This window comes from Nanorana parkeri, unplaced genomic scaffold, assembly GCF_000935625.1.
Source record: "Nanorana parkeri isolate BGI_ZX_2015 unplaced genomic scaffold, ASM93562v1 scaffold1447, whole genome shotgun sequence".
Classification (NCBI taxonomy): Eukaryota; Metazoa; Chordata; class Amphibia; order Anura; family Dicroglossidae; genus Nanorana; species Nanorana parkeri.
The window spans coordinates 2,832-19,341 of record NW_017307715.1 but is presented as its reverse complement, the minus strand read 5'-3'; the positions used below and the strand labels follow the sequence as shown (position 1 = coordinate 19,341).

The 16,510-nt window shown below is 39.4% G+C and overlaps 1 protein-coding gene across 1 annotated transcript in view; it reads left to right on the top strand.

Moving 5' to 3' along the window:
• LOC108798310 (sodium leak channel non-selective protein) overlaps nt 1-16,510 on the top strand; it is a gene marked incomplete at its 3' end in the record, with an annotated part of 337,938 nt that overhangs the window by 319,151 nt on the left and 2,277 nt on the right. The window contains exons 27-32 of the mRNA XM_018570048.1: nt 1,479-1,646; nt 2,498-2,602; nt 5,008-5,114; nt 8,679-8,799; nt 10,491-10,589; nt 13,483-13,576. Of these exons, the coding sequence (XP_018425550.1) occupies nt 1,479-1,646; nt 2,498-2,602; nt 5,008-5,114; nt 8,679-8,799; nt 10,491-10,589; nt 13,483-13,576 (694 nt within the window). The remainder of the gene's footprint in view (nt 1-1,478; nt 1,647-2,497; nt 2,603-5,007; nt 5,115-8,678; nt 8,800-10,490; nt 10,590-13,482; nt 13,577-16,510) is intronic.

Sequence of the window (16,510 nt, the reverse complement as noted above, 5' to 3'; positions counted from 1 at the left end):
CGCGCATGCCGGAGTGAGAGCATAAATTCTAGGGGCAGTATTTTGGGGTATCTCTAAATTGATGACTTGTGGGGGCTTTTAAAGCGTCTTCTATGGACTTTTTGGGGTACTGTAGTTTTTTGCCGTTTCACGGACGCACGCAATTTGTAACCTGGGCATGTTGGGTATCGTTTTACTTGTTGTAACCTCATCTTTTATATTTCATTTTGTATTTTGTTGTGTTTTGGGGCATTAAATTAAATGTTTCGCTAAATGTTGGGGTTTAATAAGGAGTTGCACTAATATTGTGCAACATAAAAATTTGCAACTACCACCATTTTATTCTATAGGGTCTTGGCATTCAGAAAATATATAATGTTTGGGGGTTTTATGTCATTTTCAGGCCTAAAATGTGGAATATAACATGGATGCAAAAAATGGAAAAAAGGTCTCTAATTGAAAAAAAAAAAGACATGTTTTTGAAAAGTCTTTTATAAAAAAAAAAAAAAATTGATCCACCGACATAATCCATGGTCAATCACAACGTAAGGCATTGTCCACGACGACGACGATTCGACAAAATAAAAATAAATACATTCTACGAATTCTGTAGAATGGCATTCTGACAGATGCCGGCAAAATATAAACAATTCGGCGGAGCTAGCAGTGACAGCTAGCTAGCTCCGCCCAACTGTTTACAGTTGCACGGCATCTGACAGCCCAATCATGGCTCTTATAGAGTACTGTGCCCTGATTGGGCAAAGTCTTGCACCTGACCTGCGGTGCACAGTGCCTTGTGGGGTGCTCGGTGGACAGTTCGTGTGTTCGCCAAACACATGAACTGGCAATATTCGAGTCGAACTCTTGCTCGACTTGAACATCGAGCCCATCCCTAATATTAATCTGCTCATAGTAAAAATGGACACCTTGAGAAGAATGGGGAACAAAAGAAAAATAAGGTATTTAAAGAATAAAAAGCCATCAATTATCTATAAGTATGTGTTTGTAGACTGTCCTTAATAAACATTAAACATTTCTATAGCTGACTTTGTTGTCATGTTAAAGATAATGGTCAAGTTCCTCTGTAAGGCATAGGGAAATGTATTTATTTTATATTCTCCTCAGCTCCATTTAGTAGCTATAATGTGATATTAAAGCAGAACATTTGAAAATATTTCTACTTATAAAGAAAAAAAACCCGAAAGTTAATTTGTGCATATGTTCGCACAGAACAAATGTTAAATTGCCTCATTCTTCTGTGTGGTATTTCAGTAGCTTTTATCCATTTATTGTCCGGCTTTGTGAAATATGTAGCATTCAGTTCAGGAGTAAATAACAAGTGCAAAACAGCAAGTAATATGTGCAATATGTTTTCTCATCTGACTTATAATCTTCATACTGGAAAAAACAGACATTTAAATACGGTAACCTGAGCCAGAAGAAATGGCTTAGCATTGTTCTTACTGCCTATTAATCATGATATATTTTTGAATGTTAAGGTCAGTCTGATCTTTCTTTGCTGGATGCCACACAGTGTTCCTGCAAAGTCTGGAACACAGCTTTTAATGGTATTGCGATGTCTGAGACCTATCCGAATATTCAAGCTGGTCCCTCAGATGAGGAAAGTTGTACGTGAGCTCTTTAGTGGATTCAAGGAAATATTTTTGGTATGTTGAAACAATTTGTGCAAGGTTGTTTATAAAGTAGAACAACTGTTACATCAAGTGTGTTATATAAGAAGAGTCACAGTGCTTTTGCGTAACTACATGATAAGTCTTTAGCAGTCCACTTAGGGGCACGTGATGATTCCATGGCCAGTGTGTCTGTATGGTAATACATGCTATTTTTGTTATGCTGTTATGAAATAGCTGTTGATTTCAGGATTGCCAGCTCCCCACAACTTTTATTTATTGACACAAAAGAAAATGTAGTGACAGAGCTCATTTGTTTACTGACAAAAATAACAGAAGCTCCTTTTACAAACTAAAGCAATAAATGTTTAAGCAGTGTAAATATACACCACATCTATATAGTTAAACAGTCAAAAAGCAAGTGTAATAAAAATTGAGCATGATTAATTGGTAAATTAAGTGCTCTAAACTCTGAGCTGAAAAAGTGAAAAAGAGAGAGGGAGAGCTTTTCGAGAGCAAGAGAGAGAAGAAGAGCAAAAGAGGGGAGAAGTAAGTGAGCAAGGAGGCAAAGGGGAAAGAAAGCAAGCCTGAGGGGGAAGAGAGCAAGACACTAGGGAAAGAGATCAAGCCAGAAAGGTAAGAGAGCAAGCCAGACGGCAGAAGAGAGCAAGACACAGGGGGAAAAGAGTAAGCCATAGGAGAGAAGAGAGCAAGACAGAGGGGGAAGACAGAAAGGACACAGTGAGAAGAAAGCTGTACAGCTCAACGATATTGAAAACAGTTATTAAGATTATGAGCTTTATAATTCATTCCAATTAAAATCAGTTTAGTGTCTGCAGATTCATCAAGTTTTATCTTTAATAAAACTGTTTTTATTACGGTTGCAGGTATCTATTCTGTTACTTACGCTGATGCTGGTGTTTGCCAGCTTTGGTGTCCAGTTGTTTGCAGGGAAGCTTGCAAAGTGCAATGATCCAACTATTGATACCCGGGTGAGTATTATAGAAGAGTGTCAGAAATTTTCCACACACAAAGGAAGATACAATGATGTAGTGGAGAATTTGATGCAATGCAATTCTTCGTTTCACAGTGCACTTACCTAAATTACTTACCTGTTTTCTTACAGCTTATACTCCACTTTTCTAACAATTTCTACCACTGTTTGAACCTTGTAACATTATATTACTATAAAGATCTCACAATCATATTTATCAAGGTCATGTATCAGAAGAAAACCATGGGTCTTTTGGAAAAAAACATGTCAGTTACTCAGTCAGGACTTGATATAGCATTTGACTGGGCTCACATACCTATGTACACCTAAGAAACTGATTACTGGCTGACAGCATTTCTGATGGGTCAAAAGATAAAATCTTTGGCTGTTTATTACGTAAGTACTGTAGACACAGGAAGGTGGCTGGGTTTGCAAGCACAATCCAACTCTCACATGTCAAGATTTGCCTTAGGCAAAAAACTTTGGGGTCTATTCACAAAGCTGCCGAAGGATCTAGCCGTAGCTTCGGCTGATCCTTCGGCCGCAGGACCCCTTCGGTTCAGTAGAACCAAAGGGCTGCTGTACGGGCTATTCACTATAGCTCGTACAGCTCCCGAAGTTGGCTGAGCGGCTCAGTCTCATGACTGGCTCTGGCCACTTGCATAGACAGATTAGCGTCCCTGGTTACCAAGTAGCCAGGGACGCTAATCTACCATTACTCTCCCGGACGATCGAGCAGAGTAAACCTTTCCCTGCTCTGTTGTTTGTTTGTTTTTTTTCTTCTGACATCGGAGCCGCCGGCGCCGTCAGTCAGAAAAAAATAAACAGCATAGGAATGCATAGCTACATTCCGATTGGCTATTTCACTATGCAATAGCCAATAACAAACTAGCTATTGCACCCGCCCACTGCTGCTGTCAATCAGCAGAGATGACCTGAAGTTCTCCATCAGGTCCCCTTCTAGTGATTGACAGCGGCAGAGGGCGGGTGCAATAGCCAACCTGCTATTGGATATTGCAAATTGAAAGCAGCTGTCAGAATACTAAAAAAAAACTTGCAGATAGCAAAGAAGCTGTGGCTTCCTCTACTATCTGCCATCATTTCAATCGTTTTCTATTTTTTTTCAACTTTTTTTTACCTGTTTTTCTATTCTGCTCAGGACCACAGGGGTACCGAGCAGAATAGCCGAGCCGAATGCCGCTGGGCAGCATTCGGCTATTCACTCACTGCTGTTCGGCATCTATGAGAATAGGACGAACAGCAGAGAGTAGCCTGCCGGAGGTTCGGCTCAGACGATCCAGATGTTGGATCGGCTGAGTCGAACTTCTTCTGCACTTCGGGTCAGCCGAACATGCCGAGCATGTTCGGCCGATCCCAAGCCACCCGATGTATGGCTGATTTCAGGCGATATACGGCTGAAATCAGCCGTACAAGCCTAAAAAATAGCCGGACAGCGTTCGGCTCACTTCACTTCGGGTCGGTTATTCACTCGGCTGCCTACGGCAGTTTTGTTCATGGACCCCTTTATATTCTTAGGTTTTTATAGCTATTCAGGCTTCCCTATCAAAGATCTACAGTGTATCTCTACCTTTTTAAGCTTAGCATTACTTTATCTGAGCCTAACACTTTAGCTGGAGCTCCAGGGGGCTGAGGTCATTGGTTGACAGAGAGTTTCTAACTGTAAACTACCTGACTACACACACTTAAAATATAGGTTAAAAACTTTGAGATCAGGCAAATAAAGTAAATGTATAGCCAAAACGTTTAATTTTAGTTTGGGACAAAGTAGAGAATGGTTAAAACCCTTGTCAGTTTTTTTTTTATGTGTTCCATTGGGTAGATTTCCATTCACTTCCTGTCCCAGGGATGCAACCGAAAGTGATATAAAATCTCCCCAAAGTGAGGGAAATTCCACTTTTACATAGCTGCTACTGGAACAGGTGCCTCCATTGAAAGATTTACCCTTACCTCTTGCAAAAATGTTGTATTTCTTATCACTTTCTGCCTTACCAACAAAACGAGAAAAAAAATAGATGGGTGAATCTTCCCAATAGGGGCACATACAGCAATAAAAAGCTTGACAAACGGTCTTACCCTTCAACCTTCTATTCAAAACATATTTAAAATTGCATTTACACTTAATTTAGCAGAACAGCAACCGTCAAATGGACCTTCTGAATGCAATTGCAGTTTCCATATTTACTAAATATGAAAAGGAAGTACTATTACTACACACAGTATACGTGGCAGCATATGATTGATAATAGAAAGAATGAGGCCAAGCAACAGAAGAGTATTGTTTTCTTTATATTTCTAAGAAAGGGAATTCTATTTGCATTTGGAGCTGGAAACATAAACTACAGCTGTATTTAATGTGTCGTTTCTGCTTTTCTTCCTTCTTAGGAAAAATGCCATGGAATATTTAGGATTAATGTCAGTGTTTCTAAAAATTTAAACTTGAAATTAAAACCAAGAGAAAAAAAGCCAGGATTTTGGGTTCCGAGAGTCTGGTAAGCTTTCCTGTAAAATACTCTTAGCTGTGTAAACAATGTGCATAGCAATGTTTAAAGATGATGAATTTATGTTTGTATAATATATATTTATACAGAATGGAATTGAATTATTTATTGTTCACTCCAGGGATTCGAGTAGAACTCCAGGAAATAGTATAAAATTATTTGTTCAAACTGTATCTTGTAAATGCTGCTAGTAACATTACCTGTAATCTGACTTCATATAAACTTCCTAGTGAACGTGTCAATACCGTGGGAAAATCATGCTCTGCTGTATTGTACGCCTCTATCATCCTAACATGCTTCAGACACAAGGGGGTTGATTTACTAAAGACAAATAGACTGTTCACTTTGCAAGGGAATTTTCTCTTAGCTTGAGGTGAGGCTCTGCTGACTTCCATCATGGAATTATGTGCAAGCAAAAATTTTTCCTATTATCCGGCGGCTCTGCTGCTGTCAAAAAAAAAGAAGAAAGAAACTCTCCCGGGCGCTCTGGGAGCCTCCCGCTCCTGGCTGCCCAGGAGAGAAACACTGCTGTGTCTTTTTTTTCTTTATTCTGACACGAGCTATGTCAGAATAGAAAAAAAAAAAGAAATGTTCCCATTGAAAAGCATTGGTACATTACTATTGGCTATTTCAATTTGCAATAGCCAATAGTGAACTAGCATTGTACCCGCCCTCTGCTCATGGACCTGATGGGGAACTGCAGCAGAGGGCGGGTACAATGCTAGTTTACTATTGGCTTTTGCAAATTGAAATAGCCAATAGGGAATGCACAGAGAGTCCCTCACCATTAGTATGGACTATTGTGCACCTAAGCAACACAGCCACAATAAGTCACCCTGCTGACTATTAGCATGATCAAGTGTGTATATCACAAGACTAGACGAGTAGAATTGAGAAATTAGGTAAAGTAGGGAAGGATTAGACCCTCTGTTAAGATTTTTTTACTGTCTGTGTCCCCATTAGAAAGATTTACTTCTCCAATTTCCCTTTTGACCAATGTCACCAAGGTGGACATGAGGAGAATTGAAAATTTTAGAATTATCAATGTTATGGTGAAAGCTGTATAAAATATGACTTCACATTGGAGAGACTTCTTATTTTATGTTTTTTTCTGTCTACAGTATAGGAAGTAAAGAGAAATCTCCCCAGTGGTACACTGATGACAAAAATTACCTGAAAGGGGGTTTAACTCCTCCTTACTATAACCAAAACTAAAAAAATTATTACTTTAAGAAATGTTAACTGATAAAGCAATTCACATATTTTGATTTCAGTTTTGCTTTAGGATCAGAGAGAATATGTATTGTACTATATTACTTTATTATAGTCTTGTATTATTGTAATTATGTATTACTGTAATATGTACTGTACAACTATTCGTAATAAATGTAATTGCTGATAAATAAACTAAATAAAAGTACACTTTCTGTCATGATGGCAGTCTGCCTGATAGATGTTATAAATAACATGAAAACTTAATGTTTTGCTCTGTTTGAAATAGTCATTGTAGTCTTGTATACAACCCTCCGGCATAACTGTCTTTTCATAAAAATGTTACCTATAAATAATTTCCAGATGCAGTAGACCTTTTTATGATACATATTAAAGCACATAAATCTTCTCATTAAAAAAAAAAATAGTCCCTTATCCTAGAGGACAAATATCCTGCCCACGAATGTAAAGGGCTCTTCATTAGCCTAATAGGACCAAGTCCTTATATTCTTTTATTGTGCATCATGTAAGATATAAGGCTGGCCATACACAACTCTTATTATTACAAGCAATGTATCTGGTTCAAGCATTACAGCATGTTGGGAAAGATTTTGCATGTAAAAAAAGGGCAAAGCCTTCACTGTGCACACAGGTTACAGTACAAGTGATTCTGATAATGATAGTGCTATTGCTTCTGAGAAGGGCAGCTGTCACATTAACTGAATTCGGATGAAAGGATTCGCCAGCACTCACAGGATGCAAAATTCGTATTCATTTTTATTGACCGTGCGTTACATGCGTCAATCAAACCAGCGTTTCAGGGCCACGCAGGGTCCCATTCCTCAGGGCGATATAGTGATGCCCTGAGGAAGGGACCCTGTGTGGCCCCAAAATGTTGGTTTGATTGACACAGATGATGCACATTCAATCAAAATAAACAAGTATTTGGCATCCTGTGAGTGCTGATGATTTCTTTCACCCGTATTTGGGAACACACAGCGCCATCCCTGTCATCACTTTAAGAACCGCCATTTTGAAAGAGAAATGTCTACAGAGCCGTATGGAGTGCAGGTGACAAACCGCAACACTTGACATTTACTTGGAAATCTTCTGATCTCTGATTGGTCTATTGCAAGTTACAATGTATTTCTAATATTATTATACATTTTATTGCTCCATGATAACCTCTGCTACATGTGTTTACTACATAATGCAGCAAGCTATTAGCCTAAAGAGAAACTTCAGCCAAAATGTTTTTTCTTTAGTTTTAGATGGCAGTCTCCATTTTACTGCTGTCTGTGTCTCTAATAGGGAGATTTCCACTTCACTTTTTGTCCTGGTGACCACTCTCTCTTCGACCGAGGGGGACATAATCTCCCTAACAGGTATACAGACAGCAATTAAAACCGACATACATTTTATTCCTTTTCTTCTAAAAAATATATATATATATTTGTATTGCTTTGCTTTCTCTTTGCCTGAATAGAACTTTCCCTTCACTTCCTGTCTTTGTAACCACAGTCAGTAGGACATCAAGTGAGGGAAAAACTCCAGCAGAACAAAGAACAAGCTTTTTGCCTGAGTTCTACTTTAACATATCTCACAACTTCATTGTTTTAAGTACACACATATGGTAATAACTGTTTTCTTAAAGTATATCTGTAATGAGAGAGTTATAGGGGTTGATTTACTAACCTTATAAACACGCCACGAACAAGTATACACCTCTGTAGTGTGTACACACCCAGCAGGTGTGTTGTGCAAAGCCCTGCGTGAATTGCAAGGTGATGTTGGTTAAATTAGCTCTACGGTGTGTTGCTTGCGTTGATGAATGCAGGAATGTAAATGCATGAGCTAACCATTTTTGTCTAAACTGTGAAGCAGCATTATATATGCATCATGTGCATGATTTTTCCATATATGGCATTAGTGGAAATATGCTTTTAGCGACTTTTTGGTTGATAAATACGTTTTGCTGTGTAAAAATCACAAGCACCTAGTGCGTGCGTGTGTTTAGGTTAGTAAATCACCCCCATAGAGTCTTTAAATGCTGGCCTCCATCTGGAAATGCTAGATACCATGCTGTGTTCTGCTTCAATATTTTTGACTGGAACAAGCATGTTGTAAAGACTTTCAGTAACATGTGAGAACTCCTAATCTATATTTGTTCCGGGTAAGTGACTCAAAAAGCCTTCACATGACATCCAGGGAACTCTCTCAAAAAGAGAGGCCAGATATAATTCTCTCTTGACAGGTGTACTTTAAAGTTTTTTACTCTCTTTGGCAAATCTTTTTCACTCCTCTTTTAATAACTGATAATAACTATGGTGTTTTCTTCTCTAGGGCAAATCCCCGTAACTTTAATTTTGACAATGTAGGAAATGCTATGCTGGCTTTGTTTGAAGTGCTATCTTTAAAAGGTTGGGTTGAAGTTCGGGATGTCATCATTCATCGTGTTGGACCTGTAAGTATACAGTACATATAAGGGCTTGTGCACACTGGCAAATATTTCCATTGTAAATGTTTTTCTTCCCTTAGAAGTTAATGTACATCTTGCTCCAATCAAAGCAGTTTAGTAGGACTGAAGTAGGGCAAAGCAACTAAAAATCTAATTGTAACGCACCAAGTTGGTCAGTTAGGATCTCAACTGCGGAGTCCCTTGACATCAACTATTATCACACTGCCTGAGTGTTGGCGGTGTCTTTTGCGGTTGCTCAGTTTGAACCCCAGGCGGCTCTCTCAGTCTTAGGCGGAGAGTTTGGGGTTACCAAAATCATGTACCGGAATAACAAAATTAAAAGATAACCAATGGTGAGGAAGGTCTCCTTTTAGTTGAAGAGGTTAAGAGGTAGTTCAGCAGTATTAATTAATATCTCTCTATGCAAGGAAGAGTCCCTCTTATTGGTTGGCACTTATGTGAGTAGCTCAAGTGGTATCTGCTGTTTCAGGGTTGTAACATCAGAGGTCCATACATGAATGCATTACTTCCCACAGGCATACAGTTGCAATTCCTAGTTTGGTTCAAGCTGCTATGAGTAGCAGTTCTACGTATACGCAGCAAGCACAGTATAACAACCCCGTATTAAAGAAAGTCTCACAGTCTAAAGGGGTTTGGTTCAATTTCTCAAGGAGGTTAGTTTATAGCAATATCTCAGGGTTAAGCATAACACTGTAGTACCAGCAGTCACCACCGGGAGTTCCTTCCACTCTAATCTCCACAGTAAAGGCAAAGCCTATTAGAAGGCATATACTTGCAGTTAGCAGTTCGTGAGGAAAGAGCCAGCAGTGGGGGAGCCGGTGGTCGATGGTGGGGATTCCTCCTTGGGTGTTTAGGGTTCCAGTCCAGATACAGGGATGGCGTCCTTGTGGTGAATGGAGCTGACAGGGTGCGCACTCCATTAGTGGAACACCCTGTGCAGCTCCTGGCTCGTATTTATCGGCCAGAGCGTGAGTGGGCGGAGCCACTAGACGGCCCGGCGGCCGCTGTGTTCCAGCCTGGAGGACAAGCCGCGAACGCCGTCATGGTTACACAGGGCTGCGCTCCAGGCTGGAGCGCAACCCGGCGGACACCTTACACTAATCATGAGCAGCGTAATATTAAAGTGAAAGGTTTTTTTGGGCTATTTCAATTGCTGAGTAAATCATTTACAATGGATGCTGCCCATTGGTGTTTAAAAGTTGTAGTTTCCTGCAGAATCAGCTGGTTCCCTGAGCACTGGTCCTGATATCCTGTTTTATGGTGGCTCCTTTCTCTTGCAAGGTCCTATGGAGCCACCCTTGTGTGTGCTAGTTCACAAACACACAAGCAAAGCTCCTGTGTTCTCCTTTCTTCCTTCTCCAAGCTAGTAGATTGAAAATTGCTGGATACTGCTGTTGTTCCTGGTGATCATTTACTAGACAGGACGTTCAGGGAAGCTGAGCTGAGAGAGTTGGTGCCAGCCATTCAGAAATATGATGACTGTAAGTGCTTTGGCAAAAATTTGAAGAAATATGTTGCTGGGCAATGTACAGTACATTTGGTTAATCAAGTTTGAGAGTTTAATACTACTTTAACTCAAAATCATACTGAATTCTGTCTTAAAACTTTCACATAATCTGTCTTTGATGCACAGGTTTTTATCTTAATAACACTTGCCCATCTATCATTTCTTACAGATACATGGAATATACATCCATGTTTTTGTGTTTCTTGGTTGCATGATAGGCCTTACTCTCTTTGTTGGCGTGGTGATTGCCAATTTCAATGAAAACAAGGTAAGATCTATTTGCTTCATTACATGCAATATAACACATTAGCATACTTTTTGTCAGCATAGAAAACTACATTTTATCTATTTATAGCTATGCTTTCTTGGCTCTTGTATGTTTTCGTATCATTTTCAACAGCATCACATAAAACTAATTTTGGAAAAATATGACCTCAACTGCTTTATGGAAGCAAAAAACCTAAAACAATTGTGTCAAACATAGCCTACCACAAGAACATATTACCTTTGTTTGCGATGCCTGGGAGCTATCATCCTGAATATTGTAGTTTCACAACAGCTCGTAGGTAAAGATTAGGTAAAAGTGACCATAGATTGATGAGCAGCTTTCAAATGCTGCTTTTTGGTTAGACTGGTCAAAGATTCTATGGGGGTGATTTACTAACCTAAACACACACACACACCAGGTGTGTGTGATTTTCACACAGCAAAACGTATTTATCAACCAAAAAGTCTCTAAAAGCATATTTCCACTAATGCCATATATGGAAAAATCATGCACATGATGCATATATAATGCTGCTTCACAGTTTAGACAAAAATGGTTAGCTCATGCATTTACATTCCTTGCATTCATCAACGCAAGCAACATAACATAGAGCTAATTTACACCACATTACCTTGCAATTCATTGCAGGGCTTTGCACAACACACCTGCTGGGTGTGTACACACTACAAAGGTGTTTCGATTCCTCCCATAGATCATGCTGGGAGGGAACACACTACAGAGGTGTATACACGTTCGTGGCGTGTTTAAAAGGTTAGTAAATCAACCCCTATGTCTCTATTCTGTAGGAGATGTAATCTATCAAACAGGTTTAAAAGCCATCACAAATAGTCTGCTGCCAGAACTGTTTGGCTATGTCTTCATTCTCCCTCCAGTAACCTAAATATATTCAAAGCTCCTAATTTTTCATCTGGGATTCATGTACTTTTTGGGGAATTTTCCCCTATAGTTGTGCTTCTTATACAACAATCAAGCAAGCTTAACTGCAGTACATAAACTCACAATTATTGATAACAAGAACATGAAAGGTTCTCAGGCAAAGAAAGGAGGCAAAGAAATAATAATAATAATACTGTAATAAGCCTATTATCGATCTTATGCTTGTGATTTATATGGTTTTGTTAAAGTAATTTTATGAGCAATCCGATGTGCTCTGTGTTTAAGATCTAAGAATGATATTAGGGGAGAACTATAGGGAGTGCAAGGAATGTTCCTGGTCGAAAAAGCCAGAGGGCCCAAGTCTAACTGCTTTTATTTACCTATTCGCTATACGTCCACTTCACAGTTTGTAAATGAAGAAGCATTTCTCTTTCTTCCATAGCCCTTTTCTTATTGTATTATAGGCAGTTTTAGCCTATAATAAGCATATGGGTAAATAACAAACTATACCATACAAGTACTGCCCAAACTATTGGCACTATATAAATCCTGTATAATAATAATATACCCAATTTTAATAAATATTTACAGAGGATAAAATGACTGTTTTGTGAGACATAAATACTCTGTTAAAACTCTGTTCACATCTACGCGATGCAGGAGTGCATGCGATGCAATCCCGTATTGTATGATGCAATAATAATTGCACTGCCTTGGCATTGTTTCTTAAAAGCACCCAAATGCAACTAGCCTTCGCATGTACGTTATATTGACCCATGTTGCATGATAATCTATTATTATTATTATGATGTGGTGCGATGCGATTTAAAAAAAACATCTTTCAGTACAATTAAGCTGCAGTATGCCGCCCATTCAAATGAATAGGCTGCATACTACAGCACATTAAAACGTACCCTGCAGCACCCTGAGCTAAATCTCACCACACATGGTTTAGATGTACCAACAACTTTGTAGTGCAAGAGCTTGCTTAATTGGATACACATTTATTTAACAGACTAAAGCTGGCCAGACACCTATAGATTATCTGTATATTTTTTATGGTCAGATGGAAAAAGTGCAACAGATTCCATCCCATTCCATCCATCTACGTTAAACTGTGGGGATGGAGGAATATCCCACTGGGAGCTTCAGTATCTTGCTCGTTGGCCCCGCTGGCTCTCAAAATACCTGAACAATGCCTGCATCCAATCAGATTTTATGGCCAGCTTTAGCAGGTCCTCATGTTTTGGTAAATTTAAAGTTGATTGAACAGAGGTTCTGTGGTCGGATAGTAACGTGAGTGGTGCCCTCAAGTTTTTGTACCAGACTCCAGATTTCCGTTTTACTTCTGACAATATCCCAGATAGCAAGGATAACTTGCCACAAACTTGTGGCAAGGTTAAATTGTAATTCTTGTTAACTTGCTGCACACATTCCTGGCAAGTTGTAGACTTGCAGAGCACTTGCAGCACAAGTTCTAGATGACACTTTTTGAATTTGTAGCAAATTTGCTTGGCAAGTCTACAGCAAGAGTCCTGCAGGTCTTAGCAAGAGCTCTGCAAGCTCGCTGGTCTGGAGACTTGCAATGCAGACTTGCTGTAATTGTGCAACAAAATTGTGAAGCTTGGCAAGTCTGCAATAGTTTAGCAAGTCATTTTCAAACTTGCAGCTCAATTGCTTGCTATCTGGGATGTTAGTCTATGGCAACATCATTTGAGATTTAGGATGTGTTTTTTTCTGTTTTATACGTAATGGGGAATGTTAAACCTACTGAAAATAATCTGTGGTCACAGCCTAATATTTTCATTTGCATAGGTTTTGAATATGGTTTAATAACTCTCTGATTTATATTACAATTTTGTAATAGATTTATGTTATGTAAATCTGCATTTCTTGCTATCAACCTCTGTATGTTGTTCGTTTAGGCTGAAGCTGGATTTGCTCATTTTACATATTGTGCTTTAAAATGCCTGTCACATGTCTCTTAAATACCCAGGGAACAGCTTTGCTGACTGTTGATCAAAGAAGATGGGAAGATCTGAAGAGCAGACTCAAGATAGCTCAACCACTTCACCTCCCTCCTCGCCCAGGTATCAAAATATTTTTACATTCCCTGTTCTCTGTTATTTATCCTTGCATTTACCTTGTGTGTGGTCTGTACTTAACCAGCAGGAAATGTATGCAAAAATAATTTATTTGATTAACAATTTGATAATTTATTTGATTAGCAATTAATATCTTAAGCGACTTGCAGATACTGTTGTGGTTTCATATTTTGTACTTTAATGTTAAAGAAAATGATTCAATACATTCAATACAAAGCACAGCCTTCCCTCTACAAGACAGCTAATTGACCTGTTATTCGTTTGCATTTTTTTCATTCTTTCCTTCCCTGAGCAAACGTTCAGGCTCATTGTTGAAAACCACCACAGAGGCTGTCTTACCTCCTGCCTCAGCTCAGTCCTGAAATAAAATGCTCTCTTTGGGCTGGTAAAGGAGAGTAATGCAATTATGAAGATCTCTGGCTTGAGTCAATTATTGGTCTTCTGTTTGTGGGACACATTTTTTGTTCTGACCCTGTTCATGTTACCTTTTGGTGCTTGTCCTGATCTTTGTGGGCTCTTTCCTTCAGGTGCAACCTTCCGATCAAGCTCAGGATACCTACCTTCTCATGTGTATTCCTATATCTATCTATCTATCTATCTATCTATCTATCTATCTGTCTGTCTGTCTGTCTGTCTGTCTGTCTGTCTGTCTGTCTGTCTGTCTGTCTGTCTGTCTGTCTGTGTTTTCCTTGCACCCCCCCGTTTTTTTTCTGCTTACACCTCATTGTCTCCAGTCTGCATTCCCCAAGTAGCATTTTCACCACCAATGATCTCTTCTGGTACATGGCTTATTGCCTTTCAGTCTGTGCTTCTTAGTTTGCACCTGTCCTGTCTGGCTGTCTGAAGCACTCTGGTGCACCTGCATATTTTCTTATAGACCATTGTGTTATTGCCCAGGTCTGTTTGCTTTGTGTTTGTCTTCCTTTTAGCTTGCTCCAACCAGTGCTCTGTATCCACTTGGCTACCCTACTGTCTGCTGACCCATTATATTCCCGGCTTGTACTGCATCTCTACAGTCATAGCTTAATTTTTACTGCTATAGTCCATTTTTAGTGCCCTCTTCTCCCTGGTTACCATTATCTTACATTCTATGTTCTTTGTCTCGTCTGTTACCTGTCCCCACGCGCTGCAGTCTGATTCTGTTGAAAGTTCTGGTTCTCGTAGATATTCCACTTCGGTCAGAGCCTTCTGCAGCTAGTTGAGTACACAATTTTACTGCCGTTGTGTTTGCTGACTTCTCTACCTCTTCTGTCGCTCTCATTATCATCCTTGCAGTGCCTTTTTTCTGTCTAGCTACTCCTGTTTCTTTGGTTACATTCCTTGTTTTGCTATGTAGCATATCTCAGCATCCCTGCCTGAACTGGTTTTCCCCTGAACATGATCAGCAATGACTGGTCATTATAGCTGTGTATAAATATACGTTTTGGTTTTCTTTTAATGTGCCTCTGACAGCAACTTTTTTTTTTATTTATAACAGTTAATTGTGCTATGCACAAACTTAAATGCTTGTATATAGAACTTCATATATAGTGAAATTTAAATATATTTAAAAAAGAAAAATTGTATTGCTAAAACACACAAACTAGTAGGAGCTTCTATATATCCCCCATCCCCCCCATTTGTTTTTGAGACGTGCAATCAAATTCCCATAATACAACGCTCTCTCAAAAAATAACTTAAACATCAACAAGCTATAATACAATGTGTCACATATACAGTATATCCTTTACCATTACAATTGTGATTTGCAGTCCAATTATCATTTCCAAATATGAGTCTGCCCTTATGTTCCCTCAAGTGCTTCCCCCAGTGAAACACAGGTTGTATGCAGTGTCACAAAAACTTCCAAAATTGTGTTCTCTGTGTCAACAATTCACTGGAATTCCATCTATGTATATAAGACTCACGAGAACACGTGACCTCAGTATGGGCATACGTCGGACAGTGTACTCATGCAAAGGATCCTGTTATCCCTTCGGTTAGGATTACCCCAGATCCACTGATGTTCCACTCAGACAACAACCGGTAACATATTCAAGATTCCCCCATAAACATGACAATAAAAAAGATCATAGTGTAAAACCTCTTTTTATTATAAAATAATAAAAAACAGACACATGATGATGCCAAATCTGCATAAAACACAGTACATTCAAAGTTCAGACCATTCTATCCAGAAGTCCTGAGGACAGTGACGACAGCAGACACCAACCCGACGCGTTTCATCTGAATTTACTTTCTCAAGGGTATTTTACAGTTCTGGGAGCGTTTGTTATCAGCACTGCACTCTGACATGTTTTCTTTAAGGTTTAATTGATGTCTTGATATTTAATGTATCATCTCACCAATTATTTGAAGCCTACATATTTATATGAAAGATCAAACAGCAAGCAGTTTCTTGCAGCTGTTTCCCTGAATTATAAGTGGCTGGTTATGTTCTTATCCTCACACTAAACCTCCTCATATCCTCTCAACTGCTGTGCACAATACAAAACATTGGCTGAATTAATTTGTAGAAAATTCTATTAAACACTAATGATGTCTGCATTGCCCCCAATGTGAAATGCAATAAAGCCTTTATAGTATGCCATATTATTATGTATTTATTACATTCAAAGATAAGTAAATTGTAATTAACGACTGATTCCACAAGCTTTTCTTTAACTACCTTCCGTCCATGGCCGTTTGTGAATGGCTGGACGGACGTCTGCTAGGAGCGGGAGGGCGTCTTGAGACGTCCTGCCCCTCCCCCTTCTCGTGTGCGGCACCCCCTTCTCGTGTGCGCGCACACGAGAGGGAAAACGGTAAGCATGTAAACAGCCAGCGATGGCTGTTTACATACAAGCGATCAGGCGTCTCTAGAGACGCCCGATCGCTTGCAGGAGCTGCGGGTGTGCGCCGCCCCCCCCCTCCCCCCTC